The sequence below is a fragment of the Neomonachus schauinslandi genome, chromosome 6 (genome assembly GCF_002201575.2).
Source record: "Neomonachus schauinslandi chromosome 6, ASM220157v2, whole genome shotgun sequence".
Taxonomy (NCBI): domain Eukaryota; kingdom Metazoa; phylum Chordata; class Mammalia; order Carnivora; family Phocidae; genus Neomonachus; species Neomonachus schauinslandi.
In genome coordinates this window covers 135,208,519-135,231,407 of record NC_058408.1, presented here as the reverse complement: position 1 = coordinate 135,231,407, position 22,889 = coordinate 135,208,519, and the positions used below count along the sequence as shown (strand labels likewise).

The following is a 22,889-nucleotide window of genomic DNA, read 5'->3' as shown; positions in this document are numbered from 1 at the left end:
GTCGCTTAACCAACTGAGCCACCCAGGCGCCCCACTACATGCATTCTTGAGTCTTGCTTCATTCACAGCATCACATCTGTGATTACATTTTCCTCCCCAAAACTTCAAGGAAAATTTATAGATTTAAAAGAAGAAAAAGGTGGACCCTTTAAAGCAGCTTTTAAGATTCTCACTGTACCAGGAGCACCTGGGTGGCTCAGTTGGTTAAGGATCTGCCTTCGGCTCAGGTCATGATCCAGGGGTCCTGGGATCAAGCCCCGCGTGGGGTTCCCTGCTCGGGGCAGGGGGGGGGGGGGAGTCTGTGTCTCCTTCTCCCTTTGCCCCTCCTCCCTCTCGTGCTAATAAATAAATAAAATCTTAAAAAAAAAAAAAAAGATTCTCACTGTTCCACTTAAATTGTTACCATTATCATAGAGTTTCAGCTCTAACCTTAGACTAGGATAGTAAAATAGTTGCTAATACCATCAACATTCTGAAACCAAACGCCTCAAAGCAATTACATTTTTCTCAAGAACACTGTCTGAGGAATATTCTTAATCCATTTAAACGTATACCAGCAAGTAACAAAAGCAACATTGTTTTCAGGGCCTATTATCTTACTAAACATTTTTATTTAATTTATAAGCCATTTAAAAAGTATATTCAAAAAACTTAAAAAGAATTTACTTCAAATGACAGTTCCTTAGGGATTTCTTCTCCTTAATTTTGTCACCCTGGGATAATCTCTCAAAGTATCCTGTACTTATGTATTTTAACACTTTACACATTTGCAGTGATTTGTTTCATGCGTCGCCTGTGACCTGTCTCCCTTCCCATCCCTACCCAGTAGTGACTATGCTGTAACAGAAGCATGTTTATCTCACAGACCAGTGAATCCTAACGTACAGTGCCATGCACTAGCATGTGCTAACCACAAGAAGAAATAACCTATTGAAAGAAAGATAGACCTTCACACACACCAACTCACATTGGTTTCAGGATAGGCAGTATCCCTGACATCTAACTTGTTAAGAGGAAGAAAAGTGACCTCTCCAGGAAGATTCATTTTATTAAACTCCATCAAAATCTTTGTGCTGACTTCATCTGAATCAACAATATGATAAAATAACCTGCATGTAAACAAAACAAGACACATCTTTATTGCTAGACTTTAAAGTGCTATAAACATTTAGGCAAACAATTCACTTTTTTTTCTATGCAACCCAATTTGTACTGAGGTAGGGTGGGAGGGAAACTACTTAGAAAACTCCAATGAGGAGAAGGAGAGGAAGCCCCAAAAGGGATAGTTCTAGCTTCTACAGTTAGGAATACTTAACATGTACATCTTTAAAAAATTAAATAAGCAACTAGGATAAAAGAAGGTAATGGGAGACAGATTATACTAAAATTCCAAAAAGCTTATTCTTATTCCTTCTTTCCTTCAAAAATTCAAAATATCAAACAAAAACTTTACCTGTTGCCAGCAGTGACTTCCACGCATGTGTAGAAAGCAGGCTCACATTCGAAGTTATTCATCACGATGCCGTGATAGCCATTTTGAACATGCTGGTTTATTCCTTTCCTACGAAAGTGGTCCAGTACTTTGTTTATGCTGTCTATTCCATTTAAAATAGCCTGTTAAATTGTCAGAGATGAAAAATATTAAAATAATATTTCCAGTGGCACTCCTGCTGGTAAGAAACAAATCCATTACTTTATACATTAAAAAATACTTCAGGGCGCCTGGGTGGCTCAGTTGGTTAAGCAACTGCCTTCGGCTCAGGTCATGATCCTGGAGTCCCGGGATCGAGTCCCGCATCGGGCTCCCTGCTCGGCAGGGAGTCTGCTTCTCCCTCTGACCCTCCTCCCTCTCATGCTCTCTGTCTCTCATTCTCTCTCTCTCAAATAAATAAAATCTTAAAAAAAAAAAAAAAAACTTCAGAGATTAAACTAAACATCCTCCCCAATGCCACATCACCCCCTTGAAAAATGCCAATTACATGAAACACTTTATTATGGGTTCTGTTCTGACACTAACATTAAAAATGGGACTCTTCATCTAAAAATCAAAAGTGTTATCATTAATGCATGAGTTGTAGTAATGCTGCTTAAACAAGACCCATCATTTCAAATTTATAGGACAAGTGATTTACACTCTTATTTATCACCTGAAACCAAGGACTTACAGCTTGAAAACTAACAAATTCTTGTGTAATAACTGGCTCAATGTAAACTGAAGTAATGAAAAGAACCTGCTCACCTTTCCTGTTGCTGCTCTAAGAAGTTGCTGTTTCTTTTCAAGATCTTCTCTTTTAGCAGCGAGTGCTTGCTGTTCTGCATTCTCCTCTCTCCACAAGTAACTAATCAATAAAAATTAGACTGTTTTTAATTTTAAAAGCATTAGGATGCACCAACAGTATATAGTTTAGGATAAAATACTGAAAAAAATATCAAATTTGAATAGTTCATTTACAACTTTTTAAGATTTTTAAAAAGATTTATTTGAGAGAGTGAGCAAGCATGCGCACGTCTGGGGGAGGTGAAGCAGACCTCCCCGCTGAGCAGGAAGCCCAGCTCGGGGCTCGATCCCAGGACACCGAGATCATGACCTGAGCCAAAGGCAAACGCTTAACCGACTGAGCCACCCAGGAGCCCCAAGATTTTCTTCAAGTAATTTCTACACCCAAAGTGGGGCTTGAACTCACAACCCCAAGATCAAGAGTTGCATATGCTCCACCAACTGAGCCAGCCAGGTACCCCTAGCTCATTTATAACTTAAAGACCATTTAACAGCTAGTAATTAGTGTTACTCAAAAAAAATTAAGGCATCGGGACACCTGCTGGCTCAGTCATTAAGCATCTGCCTTTGGCTCAGGTCATGATCCCAGGGTCCCGGGACTGAGCCCCGCATCGGGCTCCCTGCTCCACGGGAAGCCTGCTGCTCCCTCTCCCACTCCCCCTGCTTGTGTTCCCTCTCTCGCTGTGTCTCTCTCTGTCAAATAAATAAATCTTAAAAAAAAAAAAAAAATTAAGGCATATTTTAGTCTATACTAACTTTCTTTCACTTTGTAATTCATCTTTCTTATTTTTTACTTCGTAGTATTTTCTGTCCAGTTCTTCTACTCGAGCTTTGACTTCATTAAGATCCTGATCCAGTTTCTATGGAAATAAAAATAATTTAAACTTAAAATACAATTTCATGCAAACTAGTCCATAGTAAGAGCAAGATCAGTAGTTGCTAGGGGAAGAAGGAAGGGAAAACATTTTGGGGTGAACAACAGGCTTGTTATCTTAAGCGTGGTCATGATTTCACAGATGCACTCATATGTCAAAACTTATCAAATGATACATTTTAAACACACGCAATTTATCGTTATGTCAACTGTACCTTAATAAAGCTATTAAAAAATTCAATTCTAACTTTTTAAAAATGCCTTTAGGCAAAAGAACACATCAAGAGAAAACATAAACCATAAAATGAATTACTCTATAAAATACTGCTAAAATAGAATTTACTCACTAATGATCTAAACCTTTCTACTAGAATTTTAGAAGAAAACAATACATTCTCACCAATCTCAAAATACTGCTCAATAGTTTTCACACCACTCCCTCACACACATACGATAGATTGAGAATTATACTAAGAAGCAAAAGACCATTCTACATAATTCAGTCAGCACTATAAAATCATCTCTATCCAGTATAAAGGACAGACTTCACCAGTGGAAGGTGTAGCTGAAATACTGCAAATATAATGAAGTTCAAGCTTGAGAAAGAATGAATAAAAACTACTGAAAAATCTTGGCTCTTCACCAGGCTGTTTCAAAAAGAGCATTTGTTGAGGTTGTTTCCATGAACTCATGACAAACACTTTTTCTTTCTTTTGGGAAAGGACATGTAGCTATCACAGCTGAAACTATATTAATTTCCAAATAACTACCTGGGATCAACCTGTGTTTTCCATTCCCTCCATAAAATATCCTGACCAAAGCACACTGGACTCTAGAGGCTACGAGGCTACTGTCTATTACTCCTGGTCACTTTTCTACCAGTTATTTATGATTACAGAGCCAGTTGGGTTTGCTCCCCACTATGTTTTCATTTATGCTGTGATTACATTAAATATTAAACAGAATATGAAGACAAAGAAAAGAGTTGTTTCTTTAAAAACTTGATTTAGTTCTGGATACACTCAATGGTGACACACTAAAAATTGAATTAAATGGGGAAATCAACTCTAAAAGATCGAAAAATAACATAATACATAAACACATATAGTAATATGTATTTTATAATAAAAAATCATAATTCAAAATGTCAAATCACAAAGTTAAAGACTAGAAAACTGGTCCAGATTACAAGATAACAGAAATATGACAACTAAATGCAATACATGATCCTAGATTGAATCTTGAATTCTGTTTTCATCCAGCTTTAAGGAGAACTGTATTTATATATGTGGCTCCTAACAAAATAGTCTCCTGAGAACTCCCAATCACTACTCATACTCAAAAGAAACATCTTGGGCTCTACATGAAAAGACTGGTATGTACTCTGGTGGGGGGATGTTGATAATGGGGGAGCCTATGCATTTGTGGTGGTAGGAGGTATATGGGAAACCTCTGTACCTTCCTCCCAATTTTGCTATGAACCCAAAACTACTCTAAAAAATGGTCTTAAAAAAAGACTGGTACATGAGCAAACATTTATCTTTTTAAGCAAAATACTTACGATATATATAAATATATGTATGTTTACATGTGTATAAACACAAATACTATTACATATAAAATTTAATATATACACATACATATATGAAGATTTTATGCATTTAGTGACTTTGATATAAACCAGTAACCAACTGGTACAGATCTCATGAGGTAAGAGGATTCCTCTGTGTAGGTACATATATAACTTCCTCACCCTACACTTGTCCTACATAATCCCTTCTCATCACTTCTATCATCTTATATACAGCCACACGTAACACTTCACAAAGCATTTTCCCCCTTTCTCATTTTAAATAACATGAGATCTTTCTTATTCTGGAACTGATTTTATCTTCTACTTCAATTTTTAAGAAAATGCTACTAAACATGCACAGTACATAATGTTTTATTCATTTAGAAAATCTTATAAAATCACCACTGCCTTAACCAACAAAAAATATATTCTGCAGTAAGTTATTAAATTGACAGAGAATTGTAAAAGACTGTAAAAATGGAAAAAAATTAAATTAGTTACTCTGAAATTATATTTTAGACTTGTTTATCACATTAAAATTAAGGGTAGTTCAGGAACATTCTACCAATTCATAAAAATATATTTTAAAATATACTTAATCTACATGAACACTCACAGATATGGAAAAAAATCTTCCTTGAAAAGGAAAACTACCATATAAATATTAATGTATATGTATAAATATTATGTATATAAATATTAAATTGTGCTGGTCTTTTCTACATAAGTACCTGTTTCATATATTTTAAGAGTAGCAGTGTACTGTTCAAAAATAAAACTTAAAGAAATAGGTAAAATGTACATGTCTTCTGAAAAATTTTCACAAAGCAGCTATAAAAGTTCTTACGTTATACTGCTCCAGGTTTTTCTCTTTATTTGCCTCAGTGTCCTCCAAATCCTTATGGATAGCAGCAATCTGTCTTTTCTTGTCATTAATAGCCTGATCTAAAGACTTGAGTTCCTTTTTAATCCATTTATCCCTTTCTTCCTTTGATGTAAACTGGCTTCCTCGACCCTGCTTTGCATAAAGATCTGTTCTTTCCTGGGTAGCTTGGGCCAATCTATATAAGACAGAAAAAAAAGAATGGATTAAAAAGGAGAAAATAAGCAAGTTTAACTACAATCAATATGTCAAGAACACAGAGATAACAGTCATTTTCAAAATTCCGTAAAAAAATATAGAAAGCAACTGGTATCTAATAGAGCTCCTTGGGCTAATACTATATAAATTTCATTTTGAAAAGTCACAGTTAAAGTCATGTGAAACAGCCCATATCCTAAGGATTTTGGGCAATGTCTTTACTCCAGTTCTGGGTTAGTCAGTAAAGCTAGAGACAATTCTAATATCCTATCTCAGGAATTTTCAAACTCTATTTAACTATATAAACATTTCTAATTCCTTATAATAAAAGACTATCAAGGTTAAAAGGCAAGAGAAAGACAAAGAAAATATTTACAATACACAGAATACTAAAACAAATACAGATTACAGACAACCTTATCAAACAATAAGAAAAAAATCAGAAAAAAAGGGGCAAAGGAAATAAAGAATTCACTAAAAAAAATACTGGTGGCATAAAAACATAATAATGCACTAAACCATGAAATCAGCAAAAGTTGGCATGTTCAATCTACATATAGATACTAAAATGTCTAGATGCTAAAACAGCAATAAAAAAAGGAAATAGGATGAAACAGAGTAAGATGTCATGTGGGTAAAAAACAAAAAAACCATCATCCATGTTTTTAAAAGCCCAACAACATCTAGGCAAGTTATTTATCTTAGGCAAGTTATTTAACCTCCCAGAGCCTCAAGTCTGAACTTACAGTGAGGATACTGTGAATCTCTTAGGGCTTCTAAGTGAAAAAAATGTACGTGATATGTATACAATAACGCTTGGCCCACAGTAGCTGTTTAACACAGGCTATTACTTTGAAATTGGATTTAACTTTTGCCCTTACTGTGTCTTCTTAACTCATAACTATTTAGCTTTCACAGAGGAACTATGTAGAAGGTAGAAGTATTGGTGAAAGAAATCCCAGACCTAGCAATTCCTCGCTCTTCTTTTTCTTTCACACTGTTGAATTTAGGTTCTGTTTCTGCCAGTTCTTTCTGCTTTTCTTCTATTTTTTCAAGCAGCTTCTGCCTCTCTTTTAATAAGCGTTTCTGTAAATAAAGCAGGATAAGTAAAAATGCAACCTTAAAAATTTGTTGTTTTTTTTTTTTTAAAGATTTTATTTATTTATTTGAGAGAGAGAGAATGAGAGAGAGAGCACATGAGAGGGGGGAGGGGCAGAGGAAGAAGCAGACCCCCTGCTGAGCAGGGAGCCCGATGCGGGACTCGATCCCGGGACTCCAGGATCATGACCTGAGCCGAAGGCAGTCGCTTAACCGACTGAGCCACCCAGGCGCCCCAACAACCTTAAAAATTTGTTTAAGTTTAGCATAAAATATTTTCTCATGATAAAAAAATTCATGAGAAAACTGATCCTGCAACACAAAACTAATTTTTAAATAAAAGAAACGAGACAGTATTGAGTTGCTACTTAAGTGAAAATTATTTTAATGTGCCAGATCTTCTACAAAAATTTAAGCATGCACCCCCGTCACAGAAAGGATGGTCTTCTGTAATTCCTATTCAACTGAACACTTACGTCTTTCATTTTTAGCATTTTAACTTACCCTTTGTTCACTATTGCCTGCCAATTCATCTTGTAAATCCTTGGCTTTAAGCTCTAACTTAGTCCTCTGCTTAATTTGCTCTTGTCTTTCAGCGCTGAGCTGCTCCTTTTCTTCTTTCATAGCTGAAATTTTTGTTTTCAGTTCTCTAACTTGGCGCTCAATATCCTAGTCAAAAAGTATGAAATAGAAATGAGTCAGACAATTAGAAGTATAAAAGCAAAGTTTTTACACCATTAGTTCTGTCCCTTTTTCCTTCATTTACACTTTCAGTACTATTCTGTCTTTCCAATACTCAATCCCAATGACATGCATTTGAAGTTACCATTCCCTAATTCTGGTACAAAAGGATTTACTGTGCTCAAAAAAGGTAAGTTAACCCAAGCCTAGTTTATAATCTTACCTCCATCTTATCTCTTGCATCCTGCTGGGCATCTCTTAATTGTCTGGATTTTTCTCCACTAGTCTCTCGCTTAGCAGAAAGCTGGGGGGAACAAAAAGCTGTAATTTCTAACTCATTTTGTATTTTGTTTAATACTTCATAACATGTAGTAAAACTGTAAAATATCTGCTAAAACAAAATCATTCACCTGAAGTTTTTTTAAATTTTTAGTGGTTTTAAAGTAAAAGGCTCCTTTAGTTTTAAGTATTACTAAAAAGCCAAGAAAAAAATTCATGAAGTATTTTATTATTAAGTAAACTCCACCCCCAACATGGGGCTTGAACTCATAACCCCGATATCAAGAGTCCCATGCTCCACTGACTGAGCCAGCCAGGCACCCCTTCATGAAGCTTTTAAAGGTGGCTTCCCTCATTTTGGTTTGCCTTGCACCACCACCTGATGACATTTCAGATAAAACTATAGCAAGGACAATACAGGTCTAGGCATTTTCCTTGGAATAAACTGAAAGAACAAATTTACTGACCAATGATTTCATTAAGAGGTTTAAATTTTTTTTTTTTAATATTTTATTTATTTATTTGACACAGAGAGAGAGATAGCAAGAGCAGGGACACAAGCAGGCGGAGTGGGCGAGGGAGAAGCAGGCTTCCCGCTGAGCAGGGAGCCTGATGTGGGGCTCGAGCCCAGGACCCTGGGATCACGACCTGAGCCGAAGGCAGACGCTTAACGACTGAGCCACCCAGGCGCCCAAGAGGTTTAAAATTTTTTTTAAGTTTCTATTTAAGAATCCCTGAAAAGTATAAATATAGAATGAGCTTAACCTAGTCATTAAATAAAATCACTCTGAATTTAAATAACAAAATTCTTTTACCTCATCAAGTTTAGCACGAGTCTCGTTAAGTTCCTGGTTGTAAATGGTATATTCCAGGGCTCGTCTCATTTTATCCCACTTTTGATACTGAGCTAGTTCTTCCTTTTCTTCCTCTAAGGTATGTAATCTCTCTTCAATGTATTTTAACAACTCATTGATTTTTTCCCGTTTGCCCTCTTAAAAAGAAATGAGAGAGGGGTGAAGGAGTTGAATAAAATTTTTATGTAAATAGTATCTATTCTCAAATATACCGTGAGTTAAAATTAATCTTAAGAACTACAGCATTATAGAATAGTATATGGTAACCAAATCTAAGATACTAAAATGACAAAATGCTTTATTATGAAAAGCATCAGAGAACGTTACACATGGTGACACTTTTTAAGTTTTTATTATTTTAGTTCATATATAATGTTATATCAGTTTCAGGTACACAGTACAGTGATTCCATAATTCGATACATTATACAATGCTCACTGTAAGTGTAGTTACCATCTTTCACCACACAATGTTATTACAATATCATGGGCTATATTCCCTACACTGTACTTTTCATCTCTGTGACTTACTTTATACCTGTAAGTTTTTCCTCTTAATCCCTTTTACCTATTTTACCCATCTTCCCCCTGCACCACCACCCTGGCAACCACCAGGTGGTTCTCTGTATTTATGAGTTTATTTTGTTTGCTTGGTTTTTTTTAGATTCCAAATATTAGTGAAATCATGTATTTGCTTTTCTCTGACTTATTTCATCAGCATAATACCCTCTAGGTTCATCCATGTTGTCACAAATGGCAAGATCTCATTTTTTAAAAAGTGGCTAGGTAATACTCCATTGTATGCATATACCACAACTTCTTTATCCACTCGTCTATTGATGGACACCTAGGTTGCTTCTACCTCTTGGCTACTGTTAAGTAATGCTGTACTAAACGTATGGGTGCATGTATCTTTTTGAACCAGTGTTCACTAATTCTTTTATTACATGTGGTTAAGGGCCTCAGTTTAAACTTCCTTTAAAGGCAACTGTGCCTTCCCACAATATTTTAAAAAACCCTACTAATATCATTGATGTCACTGATTTTCAACTTCTATAGTAATAGCATTATCTATAACTTCCATATATTGAACACCCACTATATTCCAATCATGGTGCTACTCTGCTCCTCTACTCACCACCATAAACTATGAAAAAGAATTTTACAGATGGAGAGGTTTTAGACCAGAGAGATCAAGTCACAGTGTCAGTTAATTATTAGTTATTAGTCAGATTTTGAACTCAAGACTGTCTGACTCTTAAGACATGACAGAACACAGAACTTGAAAAGCAAAGTAGGGTTTCCATAAATACATGTACTAAAGAAGATTCAAAGTTTTCCATTTACTTGCTCCTGAACAACTTAAAACCTAATGCCAGCTGACACTCCCAGCAATTTTTTTTGAGGACTGCATCCAATTCTGTTATCCTCACTAACAATGAGGACAGTGGAGGCACAAAATAGTTGACCTACAAAGGCATTATTATCTAACAGCAATTCTTTATTTAAAGAGAGAAATTTGAAATCTCAAAACTTAAAATGTCACAAACTGATTTTCTCTCCATTCAGTACACAGGCCAATTACCAAACAGTATACTGGTGAGAAAAGACAGAAGCCCTTTCAACTATAATAACACAATGAAAAAGTAATTCATAAAATATGGCAGAATCACACTTCTTTACCTGTTTCTTTCATTAAAGATATGCTTTCTTCTTTTCGTTCATCATATACTCTAGTACCAGCTACTTCTCTTAATAGTTTTAGTCTCTGAGAATCTGGTGCTGTGGCCATCTGGTTGATCTACAAATTTCAGAAAAATAATTATTACGTAGCTACAGATTGCTCTTTAAGAACTCTACCTTGAAAGAGTTTTCACATGCTAAGTTTTGAGTATCACGTCAAGAATGTAATTTGTGCAGTGCATATACCTACACACCTATATGTCCTTTATTTAAATGAAATTTATCAAATGAAAATCCAAATAGAATTGATACATTCATCAATCTAATTTATGAATAAAACTCTAAAAACAAACATCTCATCACCACACTTTTTCTCAGTCAACACTGTAAGTTGTATAAAAGATGAACTCCACTTGGAAAGAGCCAAGTATTTTTACAAGGCGGAAACAATCACTCCATATTTTTAAAAAGCTATAATGATACTATTAAAAATGTAACAGGGGCACCTGGGTGGCTCAGTTGGTTGAGCGTCCAACCCTTGGTTTTAGCTCAGGTCATGATCTCAGGGTTGTGAGATCAAGCCCTGAGTCCGTCTCTGTGCTCAGTGCAGAGTCCGCTTGAGATTCTCTCCCTCTGTCCCTGCCCCCACTTGTGTGCACTCTTTCTAAAACAGAATCTTAACTAATAAATAAATATATATATATACATAACAAAAATGGTATGCATTATTATTACTTTTTAAGTAAACTCTACACCCAATATGGGACTTAAACTTACAACCCCAAGAGTCACATGCTCTACTGACTGAGCCATCCAGGTACCCCAAAAATGGTATGCTTTAAATAGAGACAGATAAAAATAACTAACAGGGGTAGTGACCATTAAATAAAATAAGCAAAAGCATCTTTAAAATCTTAAAAATATATGGCAGGGCACCCAGGTGGCTCAGTTAAGTGTCCGACTCTTGGTTTTGGCTCAGGTCGTGCTCTCAAGAGCATGTGATGGAGCCCCACATCGGGATCCACGCTGGGCAGAGTCTGCTTGAGATTCTCTCTCTCCCTCTGCCCCTTTCCCTGCTCGCACTCTCTAAAATAAATAAATAAAATCTTGAAAAATATATATGGCCAAAAAAACCACAGAAAGTGGTACAAACTAGTGTCATGCAACTTTAAACAAAAAGCATGAGTTTACCATATTCATAAAAATAAAACTAATCATTAAAGGCAAAAAATGCTCTCACTGCATTAAAAAAGTGAAGTGAGTTACTCTCACTTTCACATAAAAAGAGAACTAGCTCTGAACTAAGACAGTATGGTCTACCAAAAGCATATAAATCAAAGAATCCCTCTTCAGATCCTTTTTTTTTTTTTTTTTAAAGATTCATGAGAGAGAGAGTGAGCACGCACACTCAAGTGCGGGGAGGGGCCAGGGAAGAGGTAGAGAGAGAATCCCCAAGCAGACTTCCCAGCGAACATGGAGTCTGACGCAGGGCCTGATCTCAGGATCTGGAGATCATGACCCAAGCTGAAATTAAGAGTCGGCTACTCAACCGACTAAGCCACCCAGGTGCACCCCCTCCGTCAGATCCTTATCCCTGATTACCCCAAATATGGTCATTCAATGTATTCACTTAAAAAATATTTAACAAATGCTTACAACATTATGCCACTCTGCTGGGCACTGGGCAAGGAGCAATGAACAAACAGAAAAGGTCTTTCCCTCCTGGAACTTACATTCTAAGTGGAAGACAACAAGAAATAAATATATACCAGTACAGTCTAACTGTTAGGAAAAACAGAGAATAGAGAAAACATGTAGGGCTGGAGTAAAGGCAATGCTCTTTTAGTTGAGGTAACTTCCTGAATGGCTTATATGAAATGACATATAAGTAGAAACTGAAATGAAGTATAAGGGCCTATGTTGTATGTGCGTAGGGAAGACTCAGATAAATAGTCTTTCATAATCAGCCTCCTTTTAAAGAAATTCCTTGCTTATAAAGCTGGTCTTTTCAAAAACTTGTTCTGCATTTCCCAAATGCAAAACACCATACTCTTCCTAATCACTTCTCCTGGATGCTACCTTTCCAACACATATCTAAAAATCCTCCAATATGAAATAAGTGGACATTTAAAAAGAACTTTCCCCTAGTCCAAAAAAAAACACTACAACAAACTATGAGAACACTGCAGGCTATGTTCTAAAAAAAGAAATTATCTTAGATATAGTTTAAAGTATATGAAGAAACAGTAAAAGTATGTAACTACTAAAAACTATAGAAAATATAATTTCTACAAGAAAAAATAATATGTGGCATTATGGTAGATTTCTGGCAATGTAAGCTTTCTAACTATTTTAGCTGTGTGATATATTAAGTAACAAAGCATTAATTTTAGGAAGTAAATTTTTTTTTCTAAAGATTTTATTTATTTATTTGACAGAGAGAGACACAGTGAGAGAGGGAACACAAGCAGGGGGAGTGAGAGAGGGAGAAGCAGGCTTCCCGCTGAGCAGGGAGCCTGATGCGGGGCTCGATCCCAGGACCCCGGATCACGACCTGAGCCAAAGGCAGACACTTAATGACTGAGCCACCCAGGCGCCCCTAGGAAGTAATTTTTTTCAAATGTTATTTTTATAGAATTTCTATAGTATTTTTTTTTTTTAAGTTAGGCTTCATACCCAGCGTGGAGCCCAACGCAGGGCTTGAACTCACAACCCTGAGATCAAGACCTGAGCTGACATCAAGAGTCGGACGCTTAGCCAGCTGAGCCACCCAGGCACCCCTCTATACTATTCTTAAATATGATCGTTGTGACTTTCACAAACCAAAAACGTCTTCCAGTACAGGACATCTTATTAAGTGATATAGGCCACCAAGAAGACAAAATCCACCAACTGCAGAAATGATTCTATCCCACTACACAATAGATCTACTTTGTACTTTATGGCCACATAAAAGGTAATACTATCAATACAAAATAAATCAATGAAAACAAAAGACAGTAAGGTCCATTTTTGCTTCAACTTAACCACTAAAAACAATAAACCAAGTTCATCATTCAAGGGAATATACTCAGAAAACAAATTCTATAAAAAAAGGACATACAATTTTTTTACCTTTCCTTGTTTCACAATATAATAAGGATTGCTTCGAGAAAAACCAGCACTTTCAAGGAGATTCATCACATCATTTTTCCTGTTAATAAACATTGAAAAAATTTTTTCAGATAAATAACCCAATAAGCAAAAAAAATGAAGGCTGACTCCTGGGTTAAGCATGAGGGACTATAGTCATTAAACCATCTATTATATCAGCCTCAGAGAATCCTGATTTTTTTTTCCCCCAAAAAGATATTAGCTATGACAGAGAGAGAGAGAGAGAGAGAGCATGCACACACAAGCAGGCAGAGCAAGAGGGAGAAGCAGGCACCCCACTGAGCAGAGAGCCCAATGCGTGGCTCGATCCCAGCCTCTTGGGATCGTGACCTGAGCCAAAGGCAGATGCCCAACCAACAGAGCCACCCAGGTGCCCCGAGAATCCTTTTTCTTATGTTAATGCTCTAAATACTGGTTTGTTGAACACGAGGTATATATAAAACCCATATAATGAGCTAAGTAAAGTACTTTCACTCTTTTGTAAAGAAATTAAAATGTAAAGAAAATGCTTACGTGACCATTTTCTTGTCTAGGAAATACTGATCCTTTTTGGCACCAATAACTCTTCTAAGTGAAACTTCTTCTTTATCAATCTAAGAAAAAATGTAAAAGCCTAAAATTAATTTCACAGTAAAAGTGGGAAACTTTTTAGTTAATAAGGTCATTCTATAGTCCCTAACCATAACAATTATTTTGAAACTTCAATTCTCATTAAAGATATGCTATGAATAACAATTCTTAAGATAGACACTTTTCCACAACAGCTTACACACCCCCATCTGTTTACTAGAATGTTCATTATAATTTTAAGACAAAATTAATATGTAAACTGTATAGCTATTTTAGCAAAAACTAAATTATAAGACCTTAAGTACAGTTGTAAATGTTTCAAAGCTTGGAAGAAAATCAGCTGCATCAATAAAATTCTCAACATTATTACTGGGGAAAAAAGTCATTACTCACTGGCAACCGGTTGTCTGAATTATCAAAAATAATCTCCACAAAAGCAGAAATGACACGAGGACCAGTACCCTCCTAAAACATGTAAAAAATAAACATCATTTAACTGGTATTTTCACATTCTTTATCTTTTTTTTTTTCCTTTAAATACCTTTAAAATTTAGTGCATGGTAACAAACCTAATTTAATGGAGAAAAATTTCTATCAGACTAGTATATATCCTTCTTGTCAAAAGAGCAAAGACACTGGCTTAGAATAACAATACTTCTAAACCAAATGGCTTTAGATTCTAACTAAAAACATGAGAACTATTGAAGAGATATCAAAGTCAGATGTATTTAGGTCTTGTTCTGAAAACCACTTTATTAGAACCTAAGACCCCAGGCACACCTAATTCTACCTATTTGCTAATACCTGTAATACTTGAGGCTTTTCTCTTATAGACTCATTTAATGCTGGAAAGGAACCCTAACAAAATTAATTACTGGAACTCAGCTTTTTTAAACAATTTGCAATATGCTACATAATCTTAAATCTGCTATGACAAGACACACATTTAACATGTGTCACATACAGACCAACTTATGACCCAGCTACTGCTATACCAAGTCCGGAGAATTTCCAGAGTTTAGAAACTGTTACTACATAGTGATTCAACACAATAAAGAATGATACTTAAAGAGGCTATTCTTTCAATGCCAATCTTAGAAACCTAAAAAAAAAGTTCATCTACAGGTAACCAGTTCTGATTACTGGGCTAAAAATTCAAGTTTAAGAGAGCAAAATAAAAGATAATGGTTAAAAAAACAAAAATAACCAAAACACCTCCCTAGTAACTGTGAGATACTCTATTGAGATATACTAAGGAATTTCACTTTCTGGTCTTAAAACTAATTATAAGCCACATTCAAACCAAAAAGAAATCTTATCATTTTATTATAGCCTTTTATAATTTTTTATCCTTAAATTTCTTTAGTTCATTATTCATAATTATTCAACGAAAAATTCTAACAATTTTATTTACTATAAATACACTTACTTTTCATATTGGAAAATGCTGTTACCATTTGACTTACAAATACGGCCAGAAATAAAACAAGTATGTTGTTTAGTTTGCAATTGTTGCTTCCCTATACTCCCAATTAACTTTTGGTTCTAAGTCTCAAAATTCCTAATTCCCAACCTCAAACTCTTTTTTTCTCCTCAGCAAACCTGCTTCTGAGCATTACCAGACCATACTCTTAATAAAGAATTTATATGGAAGACATACCCATCTATAGAAAAATCCTACAATTTTCTTACCATTATATAAAAATTAGGCCTTTGTCATGCATAATATAGGAGGCTAAACTCCACAGCAGAATTAATACACTTAAGAGAGACTGCATCATGTTTACAAAAGATCTGAAGTCTGAACAAATGATTTTATTTATCAGAATCAACAGGGTAGTTTAAAAAATACAAAGTATCAGTAACCTCTCAAAGCAATTTCACTCACATGCAACAAAGCCAATCGCTGTTCCGGACGAAGATGACTGAACTCATCACTAAGAACAAACTGAATTGCTAAAAATACAAAAACGTAACTATTAGTACAGTCCAAAAAAATATCTATGCCTTATTTATAACTCCCCATACTTTCTACCAGGTAATGAACAAGGCAGAAAAAGTAGATTATCTATTCCATATATGCAGAAGATTTGCATGTATTTCAGACTAATTAGCTTGGAAATGATAAGAAAAATACTAAGAAGTTTCCACTGAAACATTTAAGGGAAGAAAAAGAGAACACTGAGGTAACAAAAAGAGACATGCAAACTAAAGTCTACCTCTTGATCAAAGTATACACTGAGTGGTTAACACTTTGTTTGTACCCACTAGATATAAATAATATATATCAAAATATTTATTAACAAAATAGAATATATTCTTAGAATATCCTTAACTGGATACTTTTTGTCAAAAGAAATTGAACTAAGTGGGAAATACAGGGACATTATTCAGATTCCCACCTTCTACTGCAATGCTTGCACTGCCCTTATCAGCTGTAAGAAACTATTCCTGCTTCCATATAGGGTACCTAACTAGACCACCCTGTCCTAGAAATGAAACTCTACTCAGCTGTCCTGTTTCCAATCCACCCCCAAGAGACCTTTGACGTTCTAAGAGTTGAGTGTGCATTTATGAATGTGTACACTAAGGGTGGAGTGGTTTATCTTTTATAATCACCTTGGGAGGATAGATTCAAATTGCCTTCATCCCCTGGAGGTCATGAAGTACTTCTACTCCAATCCCATTCTCTTATCACCAAATTACAACCACTGAAGGCCTATTGATTTGTGAGCACAGAAGGGATTTGTGAGCACAGAAGGGATACTTTACTAAGTTCCCCGCTATTCCTCAAGCACTACCCAACTGAGAGGTTCAATATTTTTCAACTTGCTTCTTGTATAGTCCAAAACTGTTAAAATGTTTTTTCTCTCCGAAGGATTTAACAGAAGCATTATTATACTTAATTGCATTTTTTAAAGATTTGTTTATTTATTTGAGAGAGAGAGAATGAGAGTGTGGTGGGGAAAGGCAGAGAGAGAGAGGGAGAGAGAATCTCAAGTGGACTCTGCACTAAGTGCAGAGCCCAATGGGGGGCTTGATCCCACAACCCAAGATAACGACCTGAGCTGAAACCAAGAGTTGGATGCTTAACTGACTGAGCCACCATGTGCCCCACTTAATTTTCAAAGCTATTTAACTATTTTCTTTTTTTTTTTAATATTTTATTTATTTATTTGAGAGAGAGAATGAGATAGAGAGATCATGAGGGTCAGAGGGAGAAGCAGACTCCCTGCTGAGCAGGGAGCCCGATGCGGGACTCGATCCCAGGACCCAAAGATCATGACCTGAGCCAAGGGCAGACGCTTAACTGACTGAGCCACCCAGGCGCCCCTATTTAACTATTTTCAAATTGACAACAGTCTCTGTTGAATCTGTGATTTTTTACACCCCTCCATCTTTCAAAAAAAAAAGATTTAAAAAGCATTTTTCTAGAAGATGAAACAGAGGGGTGCCTGACTGGCTCAGTCAGTAGAGCATGTGACTCTTGATCTTGGGGTCATGAGTTCAAGACCTAGATTGGGTACAAAGCTTACTTTAAAAATAAATAAATAGGGCGCCTGGGTGGCTCAGTTGGTTAAGCAGCTGCCTTCGGCTCAGGTCATGATCCTGGAGTCCCTGGATCGAGTCCCCCATCAGGCTCCCTGCTCGGCGAGGAGCCTGCTTCTCTCTCTAACCCTCCCCCATGTACTCTATCTCTCATTCTCGCTCTCTCAAATAAATAAATAAATCTTTAAAAATAAATAAAAATAAATAAATAAATAAATGAAACAGAAAGATAAGCCATTCTCCAAAACAGTATTAGCTATTCTACTGCATTTATATTTTTATATATATATATACATACATATGTATATGCATTTGCAAAATTCAGATACTGCACTCAAGTTTAAAAAGCACTTCCATTTGTGTTATCTCATGATTCTCACAACCCATCAAAGTAGGCAGGTCAAAGACCTCTTTTTATTTTTATTTTTTTTATTTTTTAAAGATTTTATTTATTTATTTGAGAGAGAGAGAGAGAGAGAAACAGCATGAGAGGGGATAGGGTCAGAGGGAGAAGCAGGCTCCCTGCTGAGCCGGGAGCCCGATGTGGGACTTGATCCCAGAACTCTGGGATCATGACCTGAGCCGAAGGCAGTCATTTAACCAACTGAGCCACCCAGGCGCCCTCAAAGACCTCTTTTTAAAGTGCAAAGAGTACTTTAAGAGATTGTTTTGCCTAGTTTTTCACCTAATTAATCACTAGGTATAGAGAACTCAGATCATTATATCATTATACTTGAAATCCTCTACACTAAACTACAACCCTGTGTGAAGAAGTATTTTGAGTTTCATGCAGACACAACCTCAGAAAACCAATTTTTCTAAGTAGGCTCCACACCAAGCATGGAGCACAATGAGGGGCTTGAACTCACAACGCTGAGATTAAAACCTAGGCTGAGATCAAGAGTCAGATGCTTAACCAACTGAGCCACCCAGGCACCCCTCAGAAGGAGCCTCTCAGAAAACCAATTTTTATTTTTTATTTTTATTTTTTAGAAAACCAATTTTTAAAATAAATTAGCTGAAGATACCCAGGTCTTAACATATTTAGAATTTAAAAAACAATACTTACCATAAAAAAAGTTACTTTTTCCAGATCCATTTCTTCCCACTATAAAATTTCAAAAAGTACATGTTACTTTGCATAGAAACCAATAAAATTAAAACTTTACTGAAAATATTAAAAAATTTATATTCTACTAACTTAACATCTTAATATTTGAAATTAAATACAAAAGAGTAAACAAAAGAAATCAATAAACAAAACAGCTTCAATCACCAAATGAGTACAAGTTTTGTATAGACATCAGATGGTTTTTTCTCTTATATTTATTTATTTTGCTCTTTTCTATTTTTTTTCTTAAGATTTTATTTATTTATTTGACAGAGACAGAGATAGCGAGAGCAGGAACACAAGCAGCAGGAGTGGGAGAGGGAGAAGCAGGCTCCCCCCTGAAAGGAGGGAGCCCGATGTGGGACTCGATGCCAGGACCCTGGGATCATGACCTGAGCTGAAGGCAGACGCTTAACGACTGAGCCATCCAGGCGCCCTTTTGCTCTTTTCTAATAGTTTAAAATTAACAGGAATAACCAAACGTTACCAGGTTTTCATAATTTACAATCATTACTATGGACATATAATTCTTTTTAAATTATATATAATGGAAAAAAATAAAAAATAAAAAAATAAATTATATATAATGGAAATCTTTTTAATAATTTAAAGATTCACGTTACTTAAATTTTTAATGCTTAAATAATCATTTTAAATTCTCAAACTATTTGCTTATTAAAGTACTTATGATCAGCCCTACATATCATGTATAATCTCAGAATCACAAAAGTATAGGTTAAGTATAAGGCACTTTTTTTTTAACTCCCTGAATTCAGAAATAAACAATTCTATACATAAAAAGATATCAAATGTTTCAGATTTAATGAATTCATTTGAATTTTGTTGTTCAGCAAAATTCCCAATCTCTCTCATCTTGACCAAGATACCTGAACAAATTAGTCCTTACAGTTATCATCTTTAGTGCAAAGTAAAGCCTAAAAAAAAAATCATTTCTGTTGTGCCAGAAAGTAATAAATCGCTTTTTAAAAAAGGCATATGACTGGGCGCCTGGGTGGCTCAGTCGTTAAGCGTCTGCCTTCAGCTCAGGTCATGATCCCAGGGTCCTGGCAATCGAGTCCCACATCGGGCTCCCTCCTTTCGGGGGGAAGCCTGCTTCTCCCTCTCCCACTCCTGCTGCTTGTGTTCCTGCTCTCGCTCTCTCTCTCTGTCAAATGGATAAGTAAAATCTTAAATAAAAAAAAAAAAATTCTTAAAAAAAATAAATAAAAAAGGTATATGACACAGAGGCCAGCTTGAAAAAGATTTCCACTGGCTTAATCTAGGACAATCTGAGCACCAAAATAATTGGATGAATTATAAATTTGTGCTGGAAGGGGGAAATAATCCCCCTTCAGTATGACTCCAAACTGATAATAAAATGACAAATAGCTAAGGAAGGAGAACTCTTGCTCACAGAATACCACACAGTAAATGTGAAAGGAATGCTGGAAATGGAAAATCATCATTTTGTAACCATCAGAATAAAGGCAAGAATTATCAATGGATGCTAAATCTAGGGGGAAATTCTGAAAAGGAGCACAATATTTGCATGGTCCAAAAGTATTTCCCATCCTCATACTATTTATTATTTGCAAGAGAACAAACACTATACAGTAGAAAAACCAGATAACTACCTAGACTGGGTGATCAAAAGTAACATCATTTAAAAAGAAGTAGAAAGAATGATTCTTTACCTCCAGATGTAATATCCTCAGAAGACCATATAATTTATGTAGTATTTTTTAAAAACAATGTTATTAGAGACAAAGACAAAGAAAGGCTGTGGAACTGATCCAGATCAAAGGAGACTAAAGAGACATGACAACTAGTGGCAGTACCTAACGCTAAATTAAATTAGATCCTGTAGTAAAGGAGGAAAAAATACTATAAAGAACGTTTTTGGGTCAATCAGTACAACTGGAAAATGAAGAGTTTATTTTATTAATGTCAAATTTACTGAAGTTGATAACTGTACTGTGTTTTATGTAAGAAAACATCCCTATTCTTAGAAAGTATACATTGAATTCAAAGGTAAAGGACCATGACCTACATAACTTACTCTATGGAAAAAAAAAAAGTGTGAGAGTGAGTGCAAATGATAAAGCAAGTGAAGAAAATGTTAACAGGTAGATTAGGGTAATGGAGGTAGGAGTATTCTTTGTATTGTTCCTATTTATACAACTTTTCTATAAATCTTAAATTATCTCTAAATAAAAGTTTAAAAAGATAATTTATCATTAAAAGAATTACATATAGTTCAAACCATAATCTACTCATGAATAAATAACTTAAAATTTTTAAATTTCCCTTTAAGAATTACTCTTACCCACACAGTGAAATACTATAATTTTAAGGATGTTGAATATTTGATTATAAAAAGATATTCAAGACTTTTTTTTTTTTTTAAGATTTTATTTATTTGACAGAGAGAGACACAGCGAGAGAGGGAACACAAACAGGGGGAGTGGGAGAAGGAGAAGCAGGCTTCCCGCAGAGCAGGGAGCCTGATGTGGGGCTCGATCCCAGAACACTGGGATCATGACCGGAGCCGAAGGCAGACACTTAACGACTGAGCCACCCAAGCGCCCCAAGACTTATTCTTAAACAGAAAAAAAAAGATTACCAACAGATTACACAAGCCCATTTTTATTTAAAAAGGCTTATTTATATAGATGTACACAATGTAGATCCAGTTTATATGTGCCCCAGATTCACCTGCCCCAACCCAAGTCCTGGTTGCCTGTCAATGGAGAGGCTCAGTATCCATCACCGTAGGTTGTTTCAGCCTACCCTAAGTATGCACTCAGGTCAGATCTGTGAAAAACCAAAGGAGGCTATAGTTCCCTGACTACTTCAGGGGGGGGTTAGTCCCCAGAGTAACACCATCCAAGAGCATGGGGGAAATTAATGCCCTGTGTGGTAAACTTTGACCAATCAGAGACAGAGACTATTCCTTTCCCATCTGATCTTTCCCACACATGGTGGGTTCCCAAAGTCCGTCTGGAAGTTATCTAATGTGACCACAAACTAGCTGCGCCTTCTTTATAAAGCTATGACCAGCTTTCCCACTCACTCTTGCCCTCAGACTGCACCTTCCCATTAAAGCTTATTAGTAGCTGAGTGCGCCTTGCACTGTTTTCTAGGAAACCAGGTTTAACACAAGGATAGATTGTTAATATTAAGAATGGCTATTTCTGGGCAGGATTACAGTTTATAGTTTTTTTTTCCTTTTAGCGTTTAAACTCTTCCATAATGTTCTATAATTAACATATATTTCTTTTGTTAAAAAGCTACAGAAAAGGTAACCTTAAAAAGGTATATGCTTGGGGGCGCCTGGGTGGCTCAGATGGTTAAGCCTCTGCCTTCAGCTCAGGTCATGATCCCAGGATCCTGGGATCGAGCCCCGTTTCAGGCTCCCTGCTCAGCAGGAAGCCTGCTTCTCCCTCTCCCACCACTCCCACTGCTTGTATTCCCTCTCTCGCTGTCTCTCTCTGTCAAACAAATAAATAAAAATCTTAAAAAAAAAAAAAAGGTATATGCTTGGTACATTCAAGCATCATTTAACTATTAAAACAAGAGTTTCAAACATCAAACATCACCACAAGAGATACCTGCTTCCCAATCTTTTTTTTTTCAAGGTCAAAATCATTAAATAACCAAAGTAGTATGCTTTTACAGGATATTTTTAATGTCCATCTCAGTCTATACTACTTTGGATCTTTCTTATATTATTAAGGTACCTGTTTTTAAAACATGTTTAAGCAGTAAAATCATATTAGGTTTGTTAAAACAAAGAAAAGAAAGAACACTTAGACAATTTCCTTTGTAACTGTAACTATTAACAACACTAATGTTGCAAACAAAGTAGTAAACAGCTATCTGATAATAGCTAAAACAAAAATATTTGATAGATCCTACAGACAAAATCTAATCATCATAGGTAATAATGGTCATCATTATAGCTCATTTATAAAATTATACCATTGATATAATTAAGATATCCACCTACTTTTAACCTGTAAGAAATAACAGAAATCTAGTAATTATTCATTTTTTTTCCATTTCTAAAGATTTTCTGATTGATGACAATCAGAAGGCACTTGTAA

The 22,889-nt window shown here is 35.7% G+C and overlaps 1 protein-coding gene across 2 annotated transcripts in view; it reads right to left on the bottom strand.

Moving 5' to 3' along the window:
• SMC3 (structural maintenance of chromosomes 3) overlaps positions 1–22,889 on the bottom strand; it is a 38,355-nt gene that overhangs the window by 12,389 nt on the left and 3,077 nt on the right. For both annotated transcript variants that reach the window (XM_021700149.1, XM_021700150.1), the window contains exons 3-17: positions 18,742–18,780; positions 16,012–16,079; positions 14,517–14,588; positions 14,067–14,146; positions 13,515–13,593; positions 10,401–10,518; positions 8,680–8,855; positions 7,809–7,889; positions 7,409–7,573; positions 6,771–6,892; positions 5,573–5,786; positions 3,035–3,138; positions 2,240–2,339; positions 1,454–1,614; positions 968–1,109 (exon numbers count right to left, since the gene is read on the bottom strand). In XM_021700149.1, coding sequence (XP_021555824.1) covers positions 968–1,109; positions 1,454–1,614; positions 2,240–2,339; positions 3,035–3,138; positions 5,573–5,786; positions 6,771–6,892; positions 7,409–7,573; positions 7,809–7,889; positions 8,680–8,855; positions 10,401–10,518; positions 13,515–13,593; positions 14,067–14,146; positions 14,517–14,588; positions 16,012–16,079; positions 18,742–18,780 — 1,721 coding nt within the window. The remainder of the gene's footprint in view (positions 1–967; positions 1,110–1,453; positions 1,615–2,239; positions 2,340–3,034; positions 3,139–5,572; positions 5,787–6,770; positions 6,893–7,408; positions 7,574–7,808; positions 7,890–8,679; positions 8,856–10,400; positions 10,519–13,514; positions 13,594–14,066; positions 14,147–14,516; positions 14,589–16,011; positions 16,080–18,741; positions 18,781–22,889) is intronic.